Below are 24307 nucleotides of genomic sequence, written 5' to 3'. Positions count from 1 at the left end.
TTTTGCCAATAGAGGAGAGTACAGCCTTCACTCCTTAGACATGCATAGACAATTGAGATTTTGCATAGACAGGACCAAGCCTATTTGTAAATCTGAACAACTTTTCATCTCCTTTTTTGGACCCAGAGTGGGAGATGCTGTTTCCAAGGTTACATTATCAAAATGGCTAAGGGACTGCATACGTTTCATCTTTTCCCTCAGTAATGAACGTATGCCAAAAGTTAAAGCTCACTCCACTAGATCAATGGGAACATCTGTAGCTTTCCATTCCAGGGCTTCCATGGATGACATCTGTGCAGCAGCTACTTGGGCTAAACCTCATACCTTTATCAATCATTACAAATTGGACTTGGTCTCCAGAGGGAGAGCTGCCTTTGGCTCAGTGGTACTCAGGAATGTTCATCCATAAGGGCCACCCATGGACCTCAAGGTAGCTTGGGACTCTGTCACATCAGTGATGAATGGAAAGATGATTAACAACATCAAATTAACAACATCGGATAAAGAAGTTATGTCTTACCATAACGTTCCATCTGTGGTGTTCATCTTCTTTCATTCATCACTTCCCACCCTCCTTCCCCAAAGGTTCTTGGGGGATGCTTTGGTTCTAAGTGGTGCCCTAGGGTTTTTGCGCAGAAGTGGCCTCGGCTTTACTTCTCTTTCTCTAGCAAACTCGATCTGAGGTAACAGGGAGAAGGGCATTCTGGGTAGAGACTTAGCTCAAGAGTTTTTTTGGCTGGCGCGAGCTTGGTAAAAAGGATGAATCTGTTCTGAGGGCTTGGAACCAAACCCATCAGTGATGAATGAAAGAAGATGAACAACATAGATGGAACGTCATGGTAAGATGTAACTTATTTTTTGTGTCGATGAAGACGTCTTCAACATAATGTAGACATTAACAGAATTTTAATAATATAGACGCTAATTGAATTTGCTACACCCTGTGAATGTAATGTCTTGTGTATAAAGAGAGACAAAGTATGCAATAAAATATCAGGATTTTCAGGCAGAAATGAGAGCAATGTGGAGGAAGGATACCCAGACAGTTCCAATAGTAGTAGGATCAATGGATCTCAGAAAAAAGAACCTACAGTCATATTTAGATATGCTACTGATACATGTAACTCCACGTGACTTACATAATGAGTCAACTCTGGGCCCGTTGCAGGTGCGTCGAAGAGCACTTTTGGCTAACATCACAGATTGAATCAATACTAATTTCATAATCTTCAGTCACAGAAACCCAAAACACTATGAGAAATTACACTGAGAGAATGTCTTATTCATAAAATAGCAGAAAGTAAGCTAAAGAACTAAGCCAACATGAGAATGAAGAAAGGAGATTCTGCCAGTAGGCATGACTGCAATTAAGAGTGCAGGAGATATGCAAGAGGAGCTGGAATTTACTAGAGGAAACTGGCAAATGAATCAAGAAAATGGGAACAAATAATTAGAGAGGGAGAGGCAGTAGAATGGGAAGAGGCCAAGAAGAGATTTGGACTGCTGACTAGAGACTGCCACCCCTATCAAAGTCAAATACATGAAAACCAGGATAGGGGGATCCTAAGTAAAAGACCTGGGACCTGGAACCTACACTGATAGTTTTTCATTCAATCAAGAATAGAAACTGCTGTTAAATGGATAATTAGTAGGACATAGAAAATATGGCATAGTAACTAACTATAGGAATCAATCAGAGGAGGTTAGAAAAGATTGGGAAGAGAAATTAGATAAGCAAGGTACAAAGAAACAAGGGGAGGAAATATATATGTCTCCCAAATATGCAACAAAATCTAAAAGTTGTAGGATTTTTGTTTGGAAGTGTTTGTGTAGGTATTTTTCCAGACTTCAAATAATTTTTCCACAGTAAGATGGAAATTTTGGAGGTGTAATGGGGAAAAAAAGAGGTTACCTGGGAGCTTGTGTTTTTTGGAATGTAATAAGTTGGCAGACTTTACCAATTCCCTGCAGAGTACTCTATGAGAAATACTAGGCAAGCAAATGAGTATAACTAATAAATGATTTTTGTTAAGTTGCAATACAGGATCTGAAGTGCATGGACATAGTAAGGCCTTGTTAAGTTTAGTTCTGGTGGCTGCCAGGAAAAGTAATTACTAGAAAATGGAAAACAAAGCCTAAACCAACTGTATTTGAAGAAGTGAATATTGTAACAGAGGTAAAATAACTGGAAGTGGGATAATTAGAAAAGGGTAGGAGCAAATTGCGTGGAAAATGGTAACTGAGGAAAATGCATGCAGAAAAATGTTTTGGAGAAGGAATGAGGTTTAAGAGAAGGCAGAAACTGAACATTTTACATAATGTTATATTCTATAGAAGAACATTTGTGATGGTATAGTGTTTATAAATGTGAACTTGTTAATATGGTTTCTTTACTTTTATATAAGTATAAGTTTGCCTGTGTCACAAGTACTAATTCAGTAACAGTGTTTTAAAAAAGTGAGCTGCATCAGGACCATTGTATTCAGATTCATACTCAGTGGTTTGGAGTAGATGCCCTTGCTTTACCTTTCCCTTACAATTCAATATTTTAGGTCTGTCTTTCTGTCCATCTTCTGCAAATTTGGCATCTCTATGCAGTGTCAAGGCAGATATAACTCCTTACCTAGAAGACATCACAGAGTTGGTTGTGGCTGCCTCATATTGACAAACTGTAACACCGTTACCATAAAAATAGAACATCTACATCTTTAACTTTCTTTAGAGGTGTCCGGAGTTGCACCCTAACTATAGCATTGAATAATCAGAAAGATTACTTTATTGTTCTTCAAAGAAAAGTGGAATCAGTGCAAAATGATGGTGGTTAGACTGCACCTATATTACAGCCAAGTCTTTTTCCCTTCCTGAGTTTTCCTGAAATTGCTAAAAAATTCGGTTGCCTTTACCATTACTTAGCAAGTTTACTCTAGCAGCACATTGCATCCTCCTTTTCACTCTTTAAACTGTCCTAAATGGCCTAATTAAAAAAAAAATGTTGAAGCTTAAACTTGTACTTTCTGGAAACTGCTGTCTTGCCTCGATATTTTTAAAGACCACTGTAGCCATCTCCCAGTAACTATTTTGGTAGAGTGTCATACACTTGCAAAATCACATTCCCAAACCCTAGCTCTGGAATTTATCTTACAGTCCTCTTATACAAGAATGGGTCTTATATTCCAGTCAGTAAGTTTCAGTATGCAGCTCTTCTATGTCTAATTTACACAATCAAACTCTAGTTACAAGTCTGTGTATTAAAAATCTGCTCACACGTTTGTTCTCCTCAGAAACGTTATTTCTATAATAGGATTTCAAGATTGCCCCCTTCCACGTATCAGACATCATCTGTGATGAGTGTCAGACATCATCTGCGAAAACTGTGATGGTGAACTTCCTTAGTCCACTGCATCGATACCGTTTTAAGATCAGTGCTTACAGTTGCACTGGTAACACATCTGTTACATGTGATCTTGCCTTTCTTCCTGCTGAGGCAAGAGGTCACTGGGTTTTGATCACATGTGTTAGCATTCCTAACCAAATCATCCTTTTCTGTTGCATTTTTTAAGTGCATTACATTTTCTTTGCGATGGGTGTTGTGAATTAACACCCATTTCTTCATTCCCCATGAAAATGGTGGTGTGAAACAAATTGGCTGTGTGGCCTGAAGCACAAGTCTATGCTGTGCCTTTCACTATTCAATCTGAAGACTTGTAAGTTTCACTAAATAAGAAAGTTATTCGTAGAGCCATTGTTAATGTTGCTTCTAAGAATTCTTTGACCAGAACACATAAATTAGTTTTCTAGTTTCTTTAACCAGTGCTTTCCCAAACAACTGCTCTACTTTCCAAGTTTTAAAAGTAAAAATGGAAACTGGTGTGTTTCAAACAAAATTACTGTTTGACCTCATTGTTTTCATTCAGTAGTTATAATGAATTGCAAACACGTTCTTGTGTTAACCACTTTGAGTGTGAGTTGGAAAGTATGTGCAAGACATAAATGGAATCATTCTACAGTATAAAATGTAGACATCACAGAGCTTTACAGGTATATTTCTAACTGAAGTGAGATAAGAAAGCAGTGTAAGATTACACATAAAACCAGCAGTTCATAAACTACATAAAAAGTAAAAAGCCAGAGATGAAATGAGACAAAAATACACCGCTTTATTGAAACAAAATCACAGGTTAAGCACTTTCGTCCAACAATATGGACTTCTGTAGGACACCTATCAGCCTAATCACTCAGTTTATACACCTACAAGTCACATGGCCACACCGTTAATTAATCAAGTAACCCAGCAACCCTGATATTAAACAATCTATAAAAAACTAATATAGACGCATTCTAAAATACCTTCTGAAATATTTAACAGTGGAATTAAAACACATATTATTCCCCAGATGAACATTAAAAATGTATAAAAAATGATTAATAAAAAATAAACTGATTTTAACCTCAACTTACTTCCTATCGAAATCATATCATTCAAACCTGGAAATACAGTGGCATTGGTCCTTAACTGCCATTTTAGTTCCTTGTATTATAAAAAAAATCTTCAATTGAGCCCTATATTATAAAAAAATCATCACTTGAGCCCCCTATACTTCCCATATTAACATGATCAGTGGCATAAAACTTGTGGGTTTTAAAAGAACAGATGTGTCTATCATACCTCTCAACTGTACAGATTTTCGCAGAATGTCCAGATTTTTGCCTCATATTTTTGGTCTGTTTTTCATAAAATTGTGATGTTCTTCGTTTTCCATTGCTGCAGTCCTTACTATTGGGTATAGTCCGCATCCAGTCGGCCCGAATACCAGAGTATAAGGCTGACGTCGGTCAGGGCGCATTAGACTGACGTCAGTACGTCAGGGTACTAATGCGCATGACCGGCGTCATATCCTCAGTCTTTTTTGCCGCGTGGTCCGATGCAGAAGCAGTTTTGCGAGTGCAGGTTGGCGTTCTGAAATATTTCCGAAACCGGAGTTTCAGACCGAATCAGAGTTGGCTAAGTACCCGTTGGGGAACATTTTGGTTTTTCTTGCCTCAGTATTTAACCGGATGTCAGAAAAGTGAATAACTGTATTTCTTGTGGGAAACAAATACCTCATAGGGATTACCATACATTGTGTATACCTTGTTTAGGGCCTGAGCACGACGTTGTTGGTTGCCGCTCTTGTGCTAGGTTTAACAAACGCACTATTAAGAGGAGGTTAGACTGTGCCAGATTAGTGTTTGGGAAGCGTTGCAATTATAAAATGCCGTCGGATGCTCCGACGCCCGCTTCGCCCAAGAAGCGCAAGGACAAAACAGCAAAGCCTAGGGTTGATGAACCGGCAGTCCCGGACGTCGGTTCTTTAGATGGCTCAGTGGAGCCAGAGGTTTTGCCAGGAGTTTCTATGGAGTCTCAGGCAGAAACTTTACTTTTACAGGATGTACCCTCTCAGGAGGCAGGCCAGGCTGGGGGGCTTCTCAGGTAACTATTCTTCCCTCTCTTCCCAAAGTAGTTAGAGCCTCTCCTTCTGTTGCCAAAACTTCTTTTAGAGGTAGGCCAACTTCAGCTTCAGTAGGGGCTTCTCCTAGCCTTCGGGTTCTGTACCTAAGAAACATATGCTTAAAATGGCAGAAGATTTGATTACTATGATTAGAGGTTCTATGGGCCCTCCTGATAAGAGGCCTAGAGTGGAACCAGAGTTTGACAGTTTTGAACAGGGTTCAGGGGCTTCTGAGTCTTCTGCGGAAGATTTGCTGGAGTATCCTCATTATTCTGATTCTGATGTGGATGATGCCACTCCTTCGGCTTCTCCTCCTGAGGATTTTTCTTTTTCAGAGACTCTGCATTCCATGAGGGAGCACTTTAAATGGGAAGGCCAGGATTACTCTGATTCCAGGAAGAGACTTAGGTAATTCTTGTTTCTACCCCAGCATAGGCCCTTAGCTATACCTCCTGTGTTGAATGTGGTGGAAGATGTTTTTGCAGAGGCTTCCCTGAACCCTGATTCTTTGCCTCCTGCTCCTGTTAAACCTGATAGGTACTATAGGGTGCCCGAAGCTCATAAGTATTTGTTTAAGAGTCCTAGGGCGGACCCAGAAACTGTTTCTCAGGGGCCTAAAGGTGTTAAGGCCTCTGTGGTTAAAAATCCTGTTCCCACTGACAAAGAGGCAAGGGCGTTAGATAGGTGGGGTAAGAAAGTGTATACTTCTTCCACTCTAGCCATGAGGGCGTTGAATTGTCAGTTTCACATGCTGAAATATCAAAATTATCTCCTTTCACAATTGAAATCTAAGGTGGATGCTTTGGCGGAAGGTATTGATTGTAAAGACTTGCTGGATTTAGTTTATGTGTCTGAACAAGTGGGCAAGCATTCTTTGCAATGTGGTTTTGATGCTGTGCAGGCCTCCTCGAGGGTGGCTGCCACTAGTTCTGTTCTTCGCAGGCATGCCTGGTTGAGGGATCAAAATTTGGCTGAGCATGTTAAGACACGGATTTTGGATGCTCCTTTACAGTCTGATGTGTTGTTTGGTTCACCTGTGGAAGCAGTTTTAAAGAAAATGGAGGACAAAGCTAAGTCTATGCAAACTGTTAAAGATTTTTGCAGGTACAGCCACCGAAGTTTAGTAGAAATTGGCCTGCTAAGGGGTGGACATATCCTGCTTATGATTCCCAGTCTAGGGGTAGGTCTAGACGTGGTAGGGGCAGGGCTCAAGGTTCTTTTAGGCCTAGAACAGGAGTTCACCTGCTCAGACTTCTGGTGAGGGCAGGGGTCAGTCCTTTCGTAAACAGACCCAATGACCTGCCTTTCCAGCTGCCAGTAGATTCTCGCCTGGCAGCTCCTTTGGAAGGACGACTGTCTCTTTTCAAAGAAAATTGGGATTTAATTATTCAAGACAGATGGGTGTTGGACATCATTCAGCCAGTCCCTGTATCAGAAAGGGGCCTAGGATTTTATTCTCGCATGTTCCTAGTACCAAAAAAGGGGAACACGTGGAGACTGCTTTTGGATTTATCTCTCCTCAACACTTATCTGGACATTCCCAAGTTCAAGATGTTGACGTTACAACAGCTTTTACCCCTGCTGGGCAAAGATCACTGGATGGTAACTTTAGTTCTCAAGGAAGCTTACCTTCATGTGCCTATCAGGCTAAGTTACAGGAAGTATCTGCGGTTTCGAGCTGGAAATTCTCTTTATCAGTTCTCTGCATTGCCCTTTGGCTTATCTACTGCGCCCAGAGTATTCACAAAGTTTCTGGCTCCAGTGATAGCTTACTTCAGGCTACAAGGACTTCAAATCTATCCTTATTTAGACGACTGCCTGATTCTGGCTCAAGAAAAGGAAGACCTTCTACAGCATCTGGAATATCTTATAGCAGTGCTAAGATGCCTAGGGTATTCTGTGAACGAAATAAAGTCCAGTCTAGTACCCTCTCAAGACATGTGCTTTCTGGGTGTGAGACTGAATACAGCAGCCCAGATGGCCTTTTAACCCCGGACAAACAAAAGAGTCTATCACTTTACTTCCATCAACTATCTCATCAGTCCGTGCTGACTGCAGAGACAGTCCTTCAAGCATTAGGGTTCATGGCATCTTGTATTCTGGTGCTTCCCAATGCCAAACTGCATATGAGGAAGTTACAATGGTATCTCAAAATGTATGGACACAGCACTGCCAGGATTTAGACACTGTCATTCAAATAATACCTTGCCTTCAAAGAGAATTTTTGTGGTGGGCTCAGGAATGTCACCTAAACAAGGGACTCTCTGTGACCCGCCAGAGGCGAGTCAGATTTTACCGACAGATGCCTCAGACATTGCTTGGGGAGCTCATCTAAATGGAAAGTGGATACAAGACAAGTGGCCTGCCAGACTACAGCATCTACATATCAACATGAAGGAGATGTTAGCAGTCCAGTTCGCATTGCTGGCTTTCAAGGAGTTACTTCTTCCAGGGCAGGTGTTGATTCTAACAGACAACACAACTGTCATGTGGTACTTCAACAAACAAGGGGAACACATTCTTATCCTCTATGCAGGCAAGCGATGATTTTATGGGAGACTGCCACTCTTGCACCTAACTCTTCAGGCAAGGTTTCTGCCAGGAGCACAGAACTCCTTAGCAGATGTGTTAAGCAGACAAATCATGGATCCCCACAAGTGGAAACTGGATCTTCATGTATTTCAGAAATTGACAGTGTCATGGGGAACTCCAGACATAGATCTGTTCGCTTCTCCACTAAACCACCAGCTGCCACAGTTTTGCACAAAGGGGTTTCATCACACAGCTTGGAAAGTGGATGCTCTGTCTTTCAGTTGGACAAACCTTCATGTGTATGCCTTTCCACCTCTGCCTCTTCTTCCAAAGGTACTGTTAAAGGTCAGACAGGACAGGCCAAGGATGATTTTGATAGCTCCAGATTGGCCTTGGCAACACTGGTACCCTCTACTACGGAGTCTGGTAAAGAAGCCTCCATGGCCTTAACCTTTGATTCCACATCTGTTTTCCCAGCAGGACGGTCATCTGCTCAATGTCAAGCTTCACTCTCTTCATCTGACAGCCTGGCATATTCTGTGTTGAAACACAGCAGGTCTCAACTTCCTCAACAAGTTTTAAATGTGATTAGGGAAGCTAGAAGACCTAGTACATGGGAAGTGTACGCAGCAAAATGGAAGAGATTTTTATTTTGGAGTAAAGCAAAGAATTTGGAGATTTCTGAGCCTAATTTGAGTATGGCTCTTCAATATCTTACTGAGTTACTGGACAAGGGTCTGTCCTTCTCTTCCATTAAGATTCATGCTGCAGCAATCTCAGCTCACTATGATTGTGACCCACCATTGTTTTCGCATCCTTTGTTCAAGCAGTTTCTTAGAGGGGCAAAAAATATAAGACCCCCACGTAGAGCTCCTACTCCTGCTTGGGATCTCAATTTTGTGTTGGAAAAACTTACTCTACAACCTTTTGAGCCTGCGGCTACTGCTGAATTGAAATATTTGTCATGGAAGACTGCTTTTTTGTTGGCTATTACTTCTGCAAGAAGGGTGTCTGAGTTGCAGGCCCTTATGGCAGTCGAGCCCTTTTGATTTTCCATAAGGATAGGGTATCATTACGTACTAATCCTTCCTTTATGCCTAAGGTGGTTTCTAGTGTGGCTTTAAACCAAACTATTCATTTGCCTACTTTTTATGCAGACCCCCAAAATAAAGGGGAAAAGATTTTGCATACTTTAGATGTACACAGGCAATTGCGTTATTACTTAAGCAGGACTAAGGATTTTAGGCAGTCTCAGCAGTTGTTTGTTTCTTTTGCTTTGAGTTCGCAGGGCAAGCCTGTGTCAAAACAAACTATTTCTAGGTGGATTGGCTTTTGCATTGCATTTTGTTATTCCCATCATGGCAAGGAGGTTCCAGCTGGGATTAGGCCTCATTCCACTAGGGCTACTGCCACTTCAACAGCATTTCTACGGGGGGTGGCAACTAAGGATATTTTGGAAGCAGCTACTTGGAGTTCAGTGCATACTTTCTCTAAGCATTATCACCTTCCTATCTACTCTAAGTCTAGGGCTGGTTTTGCCACAGCTGTTTTGCAAGGCATGTTGTCAGCTCCTGCTTCTTTATGATTTGCCAGCCTCCCTTACCTCTGCTTTGGGATTCTACCCAATAGTAAGGACTGCAGCAATGGAAAACGAAGAACATAGTACAGTTTTGTACCTACCATAAATGTAGATGTTCGAGGATTCCATTGCTGCAGTCCAATTTACCCTCCCTCCTTCCCCTCTGTGTTTAGGGGTGGTTGTGTAGGTGAGTTTACCTGCTTCTATTTTTGTATATATTGTTCATGTTTTGGTACAGGTATTTTGGGCCTTGTCTTTTTAGGGTCTTCTGACATCTGGGGCAAGAAAAGACTGAGGATATGACGCCGGTCATGCGCATTAGTACCCTGACGTACTGACGTCAGTCTAATGTGCCCTGACCGACGTCAGCCTTATACTCTGGTATTCGGGCCGACTGGATGCGGACTATACCCAATAGTAAGGACTGCAGCAATGGAATCCTCGAACATCTACATTTATGGTAGGTACAAAACTGTACTTTTTTCTGGCAAATTAGTGGTAAATCACTGAAGATTGAAGTTAGAAATAATATCAGACATTTGAGTTTCACACTTCATATCCTTCAGCAAATTCTTCCTAATGGAAAACCTGTTACTCTATAAAGTTTCTAAATTTGTAACAGCATTATTTAAAAATTGTCCCTATTTTTGGGCCTTTGTCCCACTTTTATTTATGGCTTTGTCCACATTTCTTACTCTAAGAGGTTGAGAGGTATGGTGTCTATGCAAGGCATTATGCTCATCCCTGTTCTTTAGATCATATAAGTGGTGGTATACTCCTGCCCTCAATGATTGAACAGTTTTCCCAGTATAAAAACACTCAACCTCTTGACATTGCATGACATATATAACCACAGTGGTTGAACAGTAATACCTCTGGGACAACCTTATAGTTCCATATCCATAAATAAATGAAGAGCCCTCAAGTATATGTCTCCACTGATTACAATGGTCATATCTGACCATTTTGCCTTGACTCTCAACAGAGCCATTCATTTCTAGCCAATTTTTAAAATGCCTATCTGTAAACAATCCTTGGTGCCTGTTCTACTATTTTCAGATGTTCTTGGTTAAGAGAAAAAATATTCCAATTCTTTTGAATAATTGAAAATCAGTAGTAAAAGACAGGATAAAGGCTGTATTAAACTCACTCTGCATCCTTTCAGTCCATGTGGTCCATCTCTTGATCCTGACCCTTACCTAATAAAGGACAAAATACATCATTGTTCCTTTTCGTTTTCTCCTCATGTATTATAGCATTTAAAAGTACTGAGTGATAACCTCTACTCCCAAACATAAGTTTCATCTTCAAACTCTCAATGTGAAGTTGCTCATCCTGGGATACCATACATGGTAACCTTACATACTGACTCTTCATCAATGATTTTTTCTGGTGAAGGGAATGATAACTAGTAAAATGTAGGAAGGAGATGGAATAGGTAAGCTTCCTGTAAATGGAAGATTCAAAACAGTTTTCCTTCCTATTTTTAAAAATAGATATATATAAATAAGGGTCTATATTAGATCACCGAACTCTTAAGAAAGCGAACGGTGATTATAGGTTCATAGATTCATAGGTTCATAGATTAGTACTAAGCTAACTGCCCTTGCGAGCCATTTTAAGCCTAGCCAATTATCCCTTGTGAGACTCAAACCCTGCACCTTGTGTTTGTAAGGCAAACACCTTAACCATTAGGCCACCCTCCCAACAGCCCTCTGTAAGCAAAAGCTTACAACGTCAAAGTGTCAGAACAGCAATTTTTTCCAAGGGGAAAAAAATCGCTGTTCCAACAAAAAAAATTAAAAAAAAATTTCAAACATTACATTAAGTGTGGGGGCTGTGCTACTTAAATACACCAACTCCGAGACCGCACTACAGTGCCGAAAAACTGTAAAGTACCGAAGCGGCCAAGCAAATTTTTTTCACAGGGAAAGAATTCGCTTAACAGCCGCTTCGATGTTTTGCGTTTTCAGCCTTTTAAGTTCGACAAGATGCATTTGAAAGAATGCGTCTTCAGTCTTCTAATATAGACCCCTAAATAATCAACTTTGTCATAGGAAATATTCAAAGTAAAGTTCAAAAAGTCAGTGGTAGTGTGCAAATATTGAAAAAAATTCATGCAACCTCTCCACTGGTTCAGTCCAAAAAAATCACAATGTCATGTGCTTATTTTATATAGATGTAAGTGTGTTTATAAGTATGGCTTTTCTGGTGTGCATTAAAAGATTGGTTATTGGCTGTTGTGTCAACTAATCTATCTTTTGCAAGAAAAATGTGTATACCTGTGGTTAAAGATAATGTAACATATACACTTATTACACAGCAAGGACCTACATTGCTGTGCTCTTCTTTGGGTTGTAAAAAATGGATTCTTTCTCCCTGGCTTTGTAATGTTTTGTTTGTTTTCAAGCTATCTAGAGAGGCTGTAATCCAGCCCCATGAAGAATGGTACCACACGATCCAATGATGAGCAATAATTAATTATTTATTTTTAAAATGTGTGCTTTTTCAATACCAGAACTTACCATCTTCTACAGTGAGCCATGTATTGGGTCCCACTTTTGGAGAGAGAATTTTGGATATGTGTGCCGCTCCTGGTGGAAAGACAACACATATTGCAGCTCTTATGCATGACCAGGTAGGACTAACTGACATGTGATGCGTTGGCGTTTGTTCTTTTTATTACTATGCTGTATATAGTTTTGCAAAATGTTTTAATGTGAGTAAAATGGTTTGCAGGCATGCTGAAGTGGAGCGGATCACTAGATGGCTATTTGCATGTGATATCAAATTAGTTCAAGGCTCACAGCTATTTCAATTGGTCTACCTGTTTTTATCTATGCATTCACTGCAAAACTATTTTTCTGACACAGTAAGTTTTATTTGTTATGACTTTAGAGTATTCTTCTTTGCCATTAAGTGTAATGTGTTTTTCTTTTTACATGTCCTAATGAAACAATTTTTCTTTAAAAGTTTTATCTTGTTGTTATTCTTGTTTAAAGAAATACAAGAGCACAATATATCTCAAACAGCTGGACAATGCCAAGAATCATAGGGGCCAAAGGACCAAAATCAAGGTCAAATTTTCAATACTACTCTTATAAACTTAAGAAAGTTGTTAGGATAGTATAACCTTTAAAAAGAGAATAATACCCAGTCAAACCAACTCAAATTAAGCACTTAGAAGGAGCAAACAGTTCTGATTATTCACACTGATCTTTATTAAATCAACCTGAGTCTAAAACTCAAATGTCTGCCATTATTTAGTGACTTCAGTCCTCAGTGATTTGCTAGAAAGCTGTACATCTTATGGGAAACGGACCAAAACTGTGCAGAAAAAATCTAGACATTTGAGAGGTATGAAGAGCAGTTTGTCACATTATTCCCTTACAGTGCTTAATGGTAGTAGACGAATCAGATCTGCGTGATACATATTCTGTTCAGTTTGCCTTTTGCCCTTCTTAGGGGTTATCAGAACCAGAACACTGATGTGATTACCAAACATCAACTCCATTCCCCTGGTAATAGGATACATAATTCTTTTTAAGAGCTGCACCTTGGTAGCATTACACTGAGTGACCATGCACTACGATACTAGGCACATTCCAAACTTCATTTTCTCCCCAGCATATTGTCCCTCCTAACACTTGCACTAAGCTAGATTATAGCCTTTGAGTAGGCTTTAGTCATACCAATGACTTGGCGTCTACAATTAGATTAGTCACCATGTGCATATTGTGCCATCAGTCAGTTTATTCTGAACAAGTAAAGGTACAGACAAGATAATAAGTTAAATTTGTTTTTGAAATGAATATTTAAAATAGTTACTACCTTAATTGTTTTTAAGCCCCTCAGACCAGTTTATTTTATTAAAATAAACATAAACATTGTCTGTAGTGATATTTTCAATAACTCATGAAATACCAGTAACATAATTTGTTGCATTTTGATGCAGTAAGTTAAACAAATTTCTGTTATTGTTCTATCAACCCATTCATTCCTCATCATCAGGGCAAGGGTCAATTGAGAGGTTCATCATTCATGCAGCTATCTGAGTGGATTTGAATATTTTCTGCACCTGGGAAATCGCAGGAGGAAGGAGTGCAGTAAGCTGATGATAGAGGCTGCGCTTTCCTTTCCACAAGGGGGCACCCCCCACCCGACATGAGCAGTCAGTTCCCTGGTCTCTGCCAGGAAGTTTGCACTGCTCAGTGTGCGTAGAGTGTGTAACCCTTCCCTCTCAGCAGAGGTGAGGGGGCCGTGACCTTTACTCCTTCCTGTCCCTGCCTTTTTCCTTCATTGCTAGGAATTCAAGTCGAATCCCAGTCACCTGGATCACAGTTGGGACTCCATCTCCAGTGTCATGGAACAAGACTAAAATTGAGGGTATATTGAGGGTATTGTGGCATGTGAATTGTTTGCGGCAACAGAGCCACCACATATGTCAGACCTTCTTGTGTTGATCCATTGCCAGAACCCTATATTTGTGAGCAATTCCCCATCATTCTTTTGGTGGCTTCCCTTTACTGTAATCTGTCCTATCACTATCAATATGTGTTGCTTGCTGCAAGGAAGTGTAGCTTATGATTTCCTCAGCTCTATTTTGGTTCTGGGTCATTTTGCCCTCCAAACTGAGGTTTGCTCTTGACCAGTTGGAGCTAAGGAAGGGGCTTCGTTCCTGATTGTCAATCTGGCTTCTTTGGTTTCCATTTTTCAGTGCACCACTCAATCTGTAATATGGTTATATGGTTCCTTATCCTACAGGTGGGCACAAGTTGATCCCCTTTTGCAAGTGAGTGGTTGCCTGTCTGTCTAGTTTTGTCTTAAGCTTCACTCTTGGTAGTTCATGTCCCAGTAGAAAAAAACAAGCTGGCTGCTTTTTATGGCTATGAATAAGTCACATCCACAGTTTACTCCTGGGGTAACTAATGTGGCTGTTAAGTGGTGTAGAGTGGCAAATCCACTGTTAAAGTTCACAAATAAATAAAGAATTTTACCTTCTAGTCTTGAGTCAAAAATAATGCTTCGGGATGTGCAGAGTACTGGTTTATTTCATAAACAGCGCTGAGAGACTTCCTACCAAGATTTTAAAATCAGTCTCAAAGAACAAAGAAATATAATACTACATATGCCTTTTCTTATCAAGTTCATGCATGCAGAACGTTGACATAACATAGCTTTTAACAAATAATGCAATTTTTAAATATTTTATGTCCTTGTGATCCTCGCTTAGAGCTTCAGTTGAACACTTGACAAATAAGCATCGACCACCTGGTCTAAGAATTTATCTTTTGGCCTTGTAACATTCAGTACCAGTACATACAATCTTACAGACATCCTTGCAGTGATTCATCCCCCAGCTTGAGAAGACCAGAGTGTACTCTGTTAACATTCTGAATCCACTCATTAAATATCCCTTAACTCCTTCAGCACTTACTTTGCTTTCAGCTGTCTGTCAGTACAGAGAGAGAGAGAGAGATAGCAATTGTAAGACACTTGAAATATAAAGCTACTACTTATATGAAACTATATTTTGCATAATCATGCATCCATTTTACCTTTTGATTTTAACATAAATATCAACATTTTATTTGACTCATTTGTGAAGAAACTGCAAGTTAATAGACATTTTGTGAAGATTAATCATGAGACATAATTTTGTAACATTTCTCCCCCATTTGACACTATCAGTGTCATACAACACACACAATTATATTTAAATTCTTAACTTGATAAAATATGCTTCAGCATCATAGTGTTCATCATCTACAGTGAATTGAATTTTCACTTACCTTAAGTTCATTCACATACTTTTATAAGAGGTATTGCATGTGCAGATGAGGTTAAACATTTTGAAATTATATCCTTTAGAACAGAAAATATTAATACAACTAAAGGAATAATACCAATTATTGTGATGATACCTTGTAATATACTAGTTCCAAAATTACCAAATACACTGCCCAACCATGCAAAAAGTGTCCACTGTTTAGATGTGCTGTCCAGGTCCTTGGCACTCTGCTCAATCAAATTGGCAAACTTGTCTTGTTCATTATGATAGTCACTAATATAAGAACAACAATGACTTCCTATGAGGGCACATAACCCCCCCTTGTTAGCTAGCATTATGTCGAGTGCCAGACGATTTCGTAATACAACAGTTCAAATTTCAGTCATTTCTCGATTTGCCATCCTGATGTGATGTGAAGTATGATTTGCTATCTCCTAAAGAATTTGAGCAAGCATGGTGATTTCGAGCATTGTCCTTTGCACTCCGTATCCAGGAGTAAAGACTGAAAATGCTTGCTCTGCCCAGTGAATTGCCCATTCATTTCTCAGTCTGCCTGCTGGAGAGTTCTCGAAATGTTGAAACGCAGGAGTAATATAGCCCACAACATTCAGACCAGTTTGTAGGCAACCAGGGATAGGGACGATCACTGCAAATGTAGTAACAATTCTCGATCATGCCCATGCCATGCCCCAGTCTTAGCTTTTAAGTGTAAAGAGTTCAACATAATTTCATGTCTAGTGTCATTTCATTTGCTGGTTCTCACTGGTACAATTCCACTTCTGGCATAGCATGTCTCTCCACGATTTGTGGTTGCAAGCTGAAGAGACACCACCTGTGAAAAGTCAGTCACATTAAGCCAAGTTAGATTAGTGTCACTAAGATCCTTTTCAAATGTCACCTGTGATGCAGGTATTGGAATCATGGGAATCCCCACCTTACAATGATGAGGTATATGCGAACACACCCAGCAGTCTGTCACATTTAAGTCCACAGTATATTGTCGAAGAATCAGCAGGAAACGATTTTCTCTTGACCAGTTTATAAAAGGAAACAGCAACAAAAACAAAGCAAAACTTGCTGTCACTGGATTCATTGTGGACTGCTGTCTGAGTTGATTTTATCTTTTAATCCTTCATTGGGGCAGATGATACATCCTTCACACTTTGATCTTCCTTTGCTGATAAAGATGATTCACCTGGGGCCTCCACACGACAAGTCTTGTTGCAGTGTGAAGAATATATCCACATTGATATCCACATTGAAAGTCCTGCACAGCGGATGGCAGTGAAAGTTGTAAGAAGCACCTGGAAAGGGCCCTTCCACTTCAGACTCAAACTGGTCTTTTTCTGGAATGTTTTAACATAAACCCAATCATTGGGCTGCAGTTGGTGGCAAGGCTGGCCAGGAGGTTGAGGAAAAGCTTCTCTTACAGTTCTGTGTGTACTGCTGCAAGAAATGAATACGTTTTGTGCAGTAAGACAGTATAGCCTCATCCATTGGAGTTAATTCTTCATTTGACACAGGTGGAGTAGCTGGAAGGGCCATGGGTCTCCCCATTAATATCTCAAAGGGACTCAATCTTCTTGTAGTATTTAATGTACTCCTCATATTCATTAATGCCCCTGGCCATTTAAGGTTTGTGTCAGCACAAATCTTTGAAATTTTATTTTTAAGGGTCCTATTAACCCTCTCTACTAATCCAGATGACTGTGGATGGTTGGGGCAGTGAAGACTCAACTTAGTATTACAAATTTTGCATAGCTCTTTAGTCAGGGAATTGCTAAAATGAGTTCCCTGGTCACTATTGATAGTACAAGGTGCAACAAATCTAGGTATAAATTCAAATACAATTTTAACAACTGTTACAGAATCTACTTTGTGACATGGGTGAGCTTCCACCCATGCAGAAAACATCATGCTGTTCACCATCCTCAGCAGTAGGTAACAAGGATGCAGGATTTAGAACAGGACAGCGTACAAGAGAAATAGATGGATCAGAAAGAAGTGTAAGCTCATATTTAGTTAGACGTGCAGTTGAGATGGGGTTGAGTCTTTATTTTAAGTAAGAGAGATGATACAGAATGAGGGATGGCTACTGTAAAATCATGCCCAAGCACCAGTGATTGCACAAGATCGACTATAATGGTGGCAGCAACCACTGCTCTTAAACATGGTAGAAATCCCTTTGCAACAGAATCAAGTGCTGTACTATAATAAGCTAATGGACGATAGTTGTCCCCATGTTTCTGTGCAAGCACCCCCTAAGCAAATTAAATTCTTTCATGACAAAAAATTAAGTCTTTCCATAGATCATTAACCATAAAGATGGGGCAGTAGCTGAGGCTTGCTTTAAATTCTGAAATGAGATGTTCTTCATCTCACATTGCTGCAGTCCTTACACTTGGGGTAGTCCGCTGTCCTCGGTCGGCCCGAATATCAAAGTATAAGGCTGACGTCGGTCAAGGGGCATTAGACTGACATCAGGACGTCAGGGTACAAATGTGCATGACCGACGTCATATCCTCAGTCTTTTTTGCCGCATGGTCCGATGCAGAAGCAGCGTTGCAAGTGCCGTTCGGCGTTCTGAAATCTTTCGAATTCGGAGTTTCAGACAGAGTCAAAGTTGGCTAAGTACCCCGTTGGTGAATATTTTAGTTTTTTCTTGCCTCAGTGGTTTACCGGATGTCAGAAAAAGTGAATAACTGTATTTCTTGTGGGAAACAGATACCGCATAGAGATTATCATACTTTGTGTATTCCTTGTTTAGGGCCTGAGCACGACGTTGTTGGGTGTCGCTTTTGTGCTAGATTCAATAAGCGCACTATTAAGAGAAGGTTAGATTGTGCCAGGTTAGTCTTCGGGAAGCGGTGCAATTATAATATGCCGTCGGATGCTCCGACGTCCGCTTCTTCGAAGAAGCGCAAGGATAAAGCAGCTAAGCCCAGGCAAGAAGAGTCGTCCGTACCAGACGCCGGTTCTTTAGAGGTGTCGGTGGAGCCGGGGGTTCCGCTGGAGGTTTCTCTGGAGTCCCAGGGGGAGACTTTGTTATTGCAGGATGTGGCCTCTCAGGAGGCAGGTCAGGCTGAAGGGGCTTCTCAGGTTACTGTACTCCCCTCCCTTCCTAGGGTGGTTAGGCCCTCTCCTACTGTTTCCAAGGCTTCTCCCAGAGGCAGGCCAGGTTTAGCTTCAGTTGGTGTCACTCCTAGTTCTTCAGGATCTGTGCCCAAGAAGCATATGCTTAAAATGGCAGAAGATTTGATTACTTTGATTAGAGGTTCTTTGCCCCCTCCTGATAAGAGACCTAGGGTGGAACCTGAGTTGGGGAGTTTTGAGCAGGCTTGGATGTTTCAGAGTCTTGGCTGAAGACTTGCAGGAGTATTCTCCTTATTCTGATTCTGATGTGGATGATTCTACTCCTTCTGCTTCTCCTCCTGAGGATTTTTCTTTTTCAGAGACTCTTCATTCCATGAGGGAGCATTTTAAGTGGGAAGGTCAGGACTTCTCTGATTCCAGGAAAAGGCTTAGGGAATTTTTGTTTTACCCCAGCATAGGCCTTTGGCTATACCTCCTGTTCTGGATGTTGTGGAAGATGTGTTTGCAGAGGCTTCTCTTAATCCTGATTCTTTGCCTCCTGCTCCTGTTAAACCGGATAGGTATTACAGGGTGCCTGAAGCTCATAAGTATCTTTTAAGAGTCCTAGGGCGGACCCAGAAACTGTTAGTCAGGGGCCTAAGGGTGTTAAGGCTTCTGTTGTTAAAAATCCGGTTCCTCCAGATAAAGAGGCCAGGGCTTTGGATAGATGGGGAAAGAAAGTCTATACTTCTTCCACCCTAGCTATGAGGGCTTTGAATTGCCAGTTTCACATGTTGAAATACCAAAACTATCTACTTTCTCAATTGAAGTCTAAGGTAGATGCTCTGGCGGAAGGTATTGAGTGTAAAGAGTTACAAGATTTAGTACATGTTTCTGAACAGGTGGGTAAGCATTCTTTGCAATGTGGTTTTGATGCTGTACAGGCCTCATCTAGGGTGGCTGCCACTGGGTCAGTTCTTCGCAGGCACGCCTGGCTGAGGGATCAGAATTTATCGGACCATGTTAAGACAAGGATTTTAGATGCTCCTTTACAATCTGATGTGTTGTTTGGTTCACCTGTTGAGGCAGTCTTAAAGAAAATGGAAGACAAGGCTAAGTCTATGCAGACTGTTAAAGATTTTTTGCAGGTTCAGCCTCCAAGTTTAGTAGAAATTGGCCTACCAAGGGGTGGACGTATCCTTCTTATGATTCCCAGTCTAGGGGTAGATCTAGGCGTGGTAGGGGCAGAGCTCAGGGCTCTTTCAGGCCTAGAACAGGGAGTTCACCTGCACAGTCTTCGGGTGAGGGCAGGGGTCAGTCCTTTCGTAAACAGACCCAATGACCTACCTTTTCAGCTGCCAGAGCCTTCTCGTCTGGCAGCACCTTTGGGAGGAAGGTTGGCACTTTTCAAGGAAAATTGGAGTTTAATTACCCAAGACAGATGGGTATTGGATATCATACACCAAGGTTACAGGTTTTATTTCCATACCTTGCCTCCTTTCAAAGGCATGCCAGACGTTCCTCCTCAGCAAAGAATAGAGGCTCACAAACAAATTTCTCTGCTACTTCAAATAGGGGCCATACAGCCGGTCCCTATGCCAGAAGTGGGCCTAGGATTTTATTCTCGCCTGTTCCTAGTACCAAAGAAGGGGAACACGTGGAGACCAATTTTGGATTTATCTATCCTCAACACTTATCTGGACATTCCCAAGTTCAAAATGTTGATGTTACAACAGCTTTTACCTCTGCTGGGCAAAGATCATTGGATGGTAACTTTGGATCTCAAGGAGGCTTACCTTCATGTTCCTATCAGACTGAGTTGCAGGAAGTATCTGCGTTTTCGGGCTGGGACTTCTCATTATCAGTTCTCTGCATTGCCCTTTGGCTTATCTACTGTGCCCAGAGTGTTCACGAAAGTTCTGGCTCCAGTGATAGCTTTCTTCAGGCTAAATGGAATACAGATCTATCCTTATTTGGACGATTGCCTGATTCTGGCTCAAGGAAGGGACGAGCTTCTTCATCATTTGGAATATGTGATAGCAGTGCTAAGATGCCTGGGGTATTCTGTGAACGAAATAAAGTCCAGTCTAGTACCCTCTCAGGACATGTGCTTTCTGGGTGTAAGACTGAATACAGCATCCCAGATGGCCTTAATGACCCCGGACAAACAAAAGAATCTTTCCCTTTACTTTCATCAATTGTCTCATCAGTCCAGGCTGACTGCAAGGACAGTCCTTCAAGCCTTGGGGTTCATGGCATCTTGTATTCTGGTGCTTCCCAATGCCAAACTGCATATGAGGAAGCTACAATGGTATCTCAAAATGTATGGACACAGCACTGCCAGGATCTGGACACTGTCATTCAGATAATACCTTGCATTCAAAAGGAGTTTTTGTGGTGGGCTCAGGAATGTCACCTAAACAAGGGACTCTCTGTGACCCGGCCAGAGGCGAGTCAGATTCTAACGACAGATGCCTCAGACAAAGCTTGGGGAGCTCATCTAAATGGAAAGTGGATACAAGACAAGTGGCCTGCCAGACTACAACATCTACATATCAACTTGAAGGAGATGTTAGCAGTCCAGTTTGCATTAATAGCTTTCAAGGATTTACTTCTTCCAGGGCAGGTGTTGATTCTAACAGACAACACAACTGTCATGTGGTACATCAACAAGCAAGGGGGAACACATTCTTATCCTCTATGCAGGCAAGCAATGATTTTGTGGGAGACTGCTCTCAGTTTACAGCTAAATCTTCAGGCAAGGTTTCTGCCGGAGCACAGAACTCCTTAGCAGATGTGTTGAGCAGGCAATTATGGATCCCCACGAGTGGAAATTGGATCCTCATGTATTTCAGAAATTGACAGTGTCATGGGGAACTCCAGACATAGATCTGTTCGCTTCTCCACTAAACCACCAGCTGCCAAAGTTTTGCACGAAAAGGTTTCATCCCACAGCTTGGAAAGTGGATGCTCTTTCTTTCAATTGGAGCAATCTTCATGTGCATGCCTTTCCACCTCTGCCTCTCCTCCCAAAGGTACTTCTAAAGGTCAGACAGGACAAGCCAAAGATGATTTTAATAGCTCCAGATTGGCCTCGACAGCACTGGTACCCATTACTGAGCAGTCTGGTACGGGAGCCTCCATGGCCTTTGCCTTCGATTCCAGACCTGTTGTCTCAGGAGAACAGTCATTTACTCAATGTCAAGCTTCACTCTCTTCACCTAACAGCCTGGCATATTCTGTTTTGAACCATAGAGGGTCTCAACTTCCACATCAAGTTTTGAATGTTATTTTGGAAGCTAGAAGGCCTAGTACAAGGAAAGTGTACGCAGATAAATGGAAGAGATTTTTATTTTGGAGTGCAGCAAAGGATTTTGATGTTTCTGAGCCTAATTTAAGTGTGGCTCTTCAATATCTTACTGAGTTACTGGACAAAGGTTTGTCCTTCTCTTCTATTAAAGTTCATGCTGCAGCAATTTCGGCTCACTATGACTGTGACCCACCATTGTTTTCTCATCCTTTGTTCAAGCAATTTCTTAGAGGGGCAAAGAATATAAGACCCCCACGTAGAGCTCCTACTCCTGCTTGGGATCTCAATTTTGTGTTGGAGAAACTTACTCTACAACCTTTTGAGCCTGCAGCTACTACCGAGTTGAAATATTTATCATGGAAGACTGCTTTTTTGTTGGCCATTACCTCTGCAAGAAGGGTTTCTGAATTGCAGGCCCTTATGGCGGTTGAGCCTTTCTTAATTTTCCATAAGGATAGGGTATCTTTACGTACTAATCCTTCCTTTATGCCTAAAGTGGTTTCTAGTGTGGCTTTAAACCAAACTATTCATTTGCCTACTTTTTATGCAAATCCCCAAAATAAAGGGGAAAAGATTTTGCACACTTTAGATGTACACAGGCAGTTGCGATATTATTTGAGCAGAACTAAAGGGTTCAGGCAGTCTCAGCAGTTACTTGTTTCTTTTGCTTTGAGTTCTCAGGGCAAGCCTGTGTCAAAGCAAACTATTTCTAAGTGGATTGGGTTTTGCATTGCCTTCTGTTATTCCCATCATGGCAAGGAGATTCCCGCTGGGATTAGGCCTCATTCCACTAGGGCTACTGCCACTTCGACAGCTTTTTTAAGGGGGGTGGCAACTAAAGATATTTTGGAAGCAGCTACTTGGAGTTCAGTGCATACTTTCTCTAAGCATTATCACCTTCCACTTTACTCTAAATCTAGGGCTGGTTTTGCCACTGCTATTTTACAGGGCATTTTGGCAGCTCCTGCTTCTTTATAGTTTTGCCATCCTCCCTTACCTCTGCTTTGGGATTCTACCCAAGTGTAAGGACTGCAGCAATGTGAGATGAAGAACATAGTACAGTTTTGTACCTACCATAAATGTAGATGTTCGAAGATCCACATTGCTGCAGTCCAATTTACCCTCCCTCCTTTCCCTCTGTAGTTAGAGGCGGTTGTGTGGGTTGGATTGTAAATATTGTGTATATTGTATATATTGTACATATTATTAGTGCAAGGGTGGTGGGTTGGTTGTTTGCTGTCTTTTGGTTTTGACCTTTCTTTTTAGGGTCTTCTGACATCTGGGGCAAGAAAAGACTGAGGATATGACGTCGGTCATGCGCATTTGTACCCTGACGTCCTGATGTCAGTCTAATGCGCCTTGACCGACGTCAGCCTTATACTTTGATATTCGGGCCGACCGAGGACAGCGGACTACCCCAAGTGTAAGGACTGCAGCAATGTGGATCTTCGAACATCTACATTTATGGTAGGTACAAAACTGTACTTTTTCCTATTTACTATCCCAAGGGAAGGGCTCTGGCGTATCCTGTTTTAAAAAAAATTTGTCAAAGGTTTAGCAATTTCTGAATCGTTAGAAATCCACTGTCTGCAATATCCTGTCTTACTTAAGAAAGATATGAGCTGACACTGAGTATTTGGACATGGGGCTTTAGCTATTGCCTCAATACAAGATGGTAACATCTGCCTGCTACCCTAAGATATCAGATGATCAAGATAACATACCTGAGATGACTAATTTTTCTCTTGAACACTTGTGTCCTTTTTTTTGCAAAAATAGTTGAAAGATGTAGGTTGTGCTGCTGACACTGCTGAAAAGAAACTGTATGCTATTAGTAAATCATCTACATATTGCAGTAACACAGATCCACCCGGAAATGTCACATCTTCCAAATCCGTTTTTAGAATTTGAGAAGATTATGAGGGAGATTCAGTATATCCTTGTGGCAACCATTTCCTTGTATACTGCTGTCCCTTATAAGTAAAAACAAGCAGAAACTGACTTTCAGGGTGGATAGGTATAGAGAAGAATGCTGAACACAGATCAGTCACAAAATAATATTTTGCTGTAGGTTGTATGCAACTCAGTATTGTTGCTGGATTTGGAACCACATGAAAAGTTGGTAATACTGCATTGTTTACAGCCCTCAAATCTTGCACAAACCTGTAAGTATCTTTTCCTGGCTTTTTCACAGGGAGAATAGGAGTATTACAAGGGCTTTTAGGTGGCAGTGTTATTCCTTGTATCAAGAACTGAATTATAGGTTTGATTCTGTGCTCTGCTTAGGGTTACCAGCTGTCCGTTTTTTGTCTGGACTGTCCAGTTACAAATTTCATTCAAAACCGGACACTTGAAATCTGGGTTTTGTGCCACTCCCACATAGACGCCGGCGGCCGGAACCACATAGAGCGAGGGGGAAGGAGCCCTTCCTCCACTTTTACAGCTGCAAAACCATAGTACGGTCCAGTACGTCTATGTGTGTGTGTGTTCCTGCCACCTGCACAATTTTAAAATAAAGGACAGTACACCTTTCA

At 41.1% G+C, this 24307-nt stretch overlaps 1 protein-coding gene across 1 annotated transcript in view; it reads left to right on the top strand.

Moving 5' to 3' along the window:
* Nucleotides 1–24307, top strand: part of NSUN6 (NOP2/Sun RNA methyltransferase 6) — a 611674-nt gene that overhangs the window by 450591 nt on the left and 136776 nt on the right. Inside the window, exon 8 of the mRNA XM_044064641.1 lies at nucleotides 12119–12238. Coding sequence (XP_043920576.1) covers nucleotides 12119–12238 — 120 coding nt within the window. The remainder of the gene's footprint in view (nucleotides 1–12118; nucleotides 12239–24307) is intronic.

Source organism: Protopterus annectens, chromosome 3.part0, assembly GCF_019279795.1.
Source record: "Protopterus annectens isolate FY-2018-M chromosome 3.part0, PAN1.0, whole genome shotgun sequence".
In the NCBI taxonomy this organism is placed as follows: Eukaryota; Metazoa; Chordata; order Ceratodontiformes; family Protopteridae; genus Protopterus; species Protopterus annectens.
The sequence above is the reverse complement of the archived record's forward strand: the minus strand, read 5'-3'. Positions and strand labels throughout refer to the sequence as shown.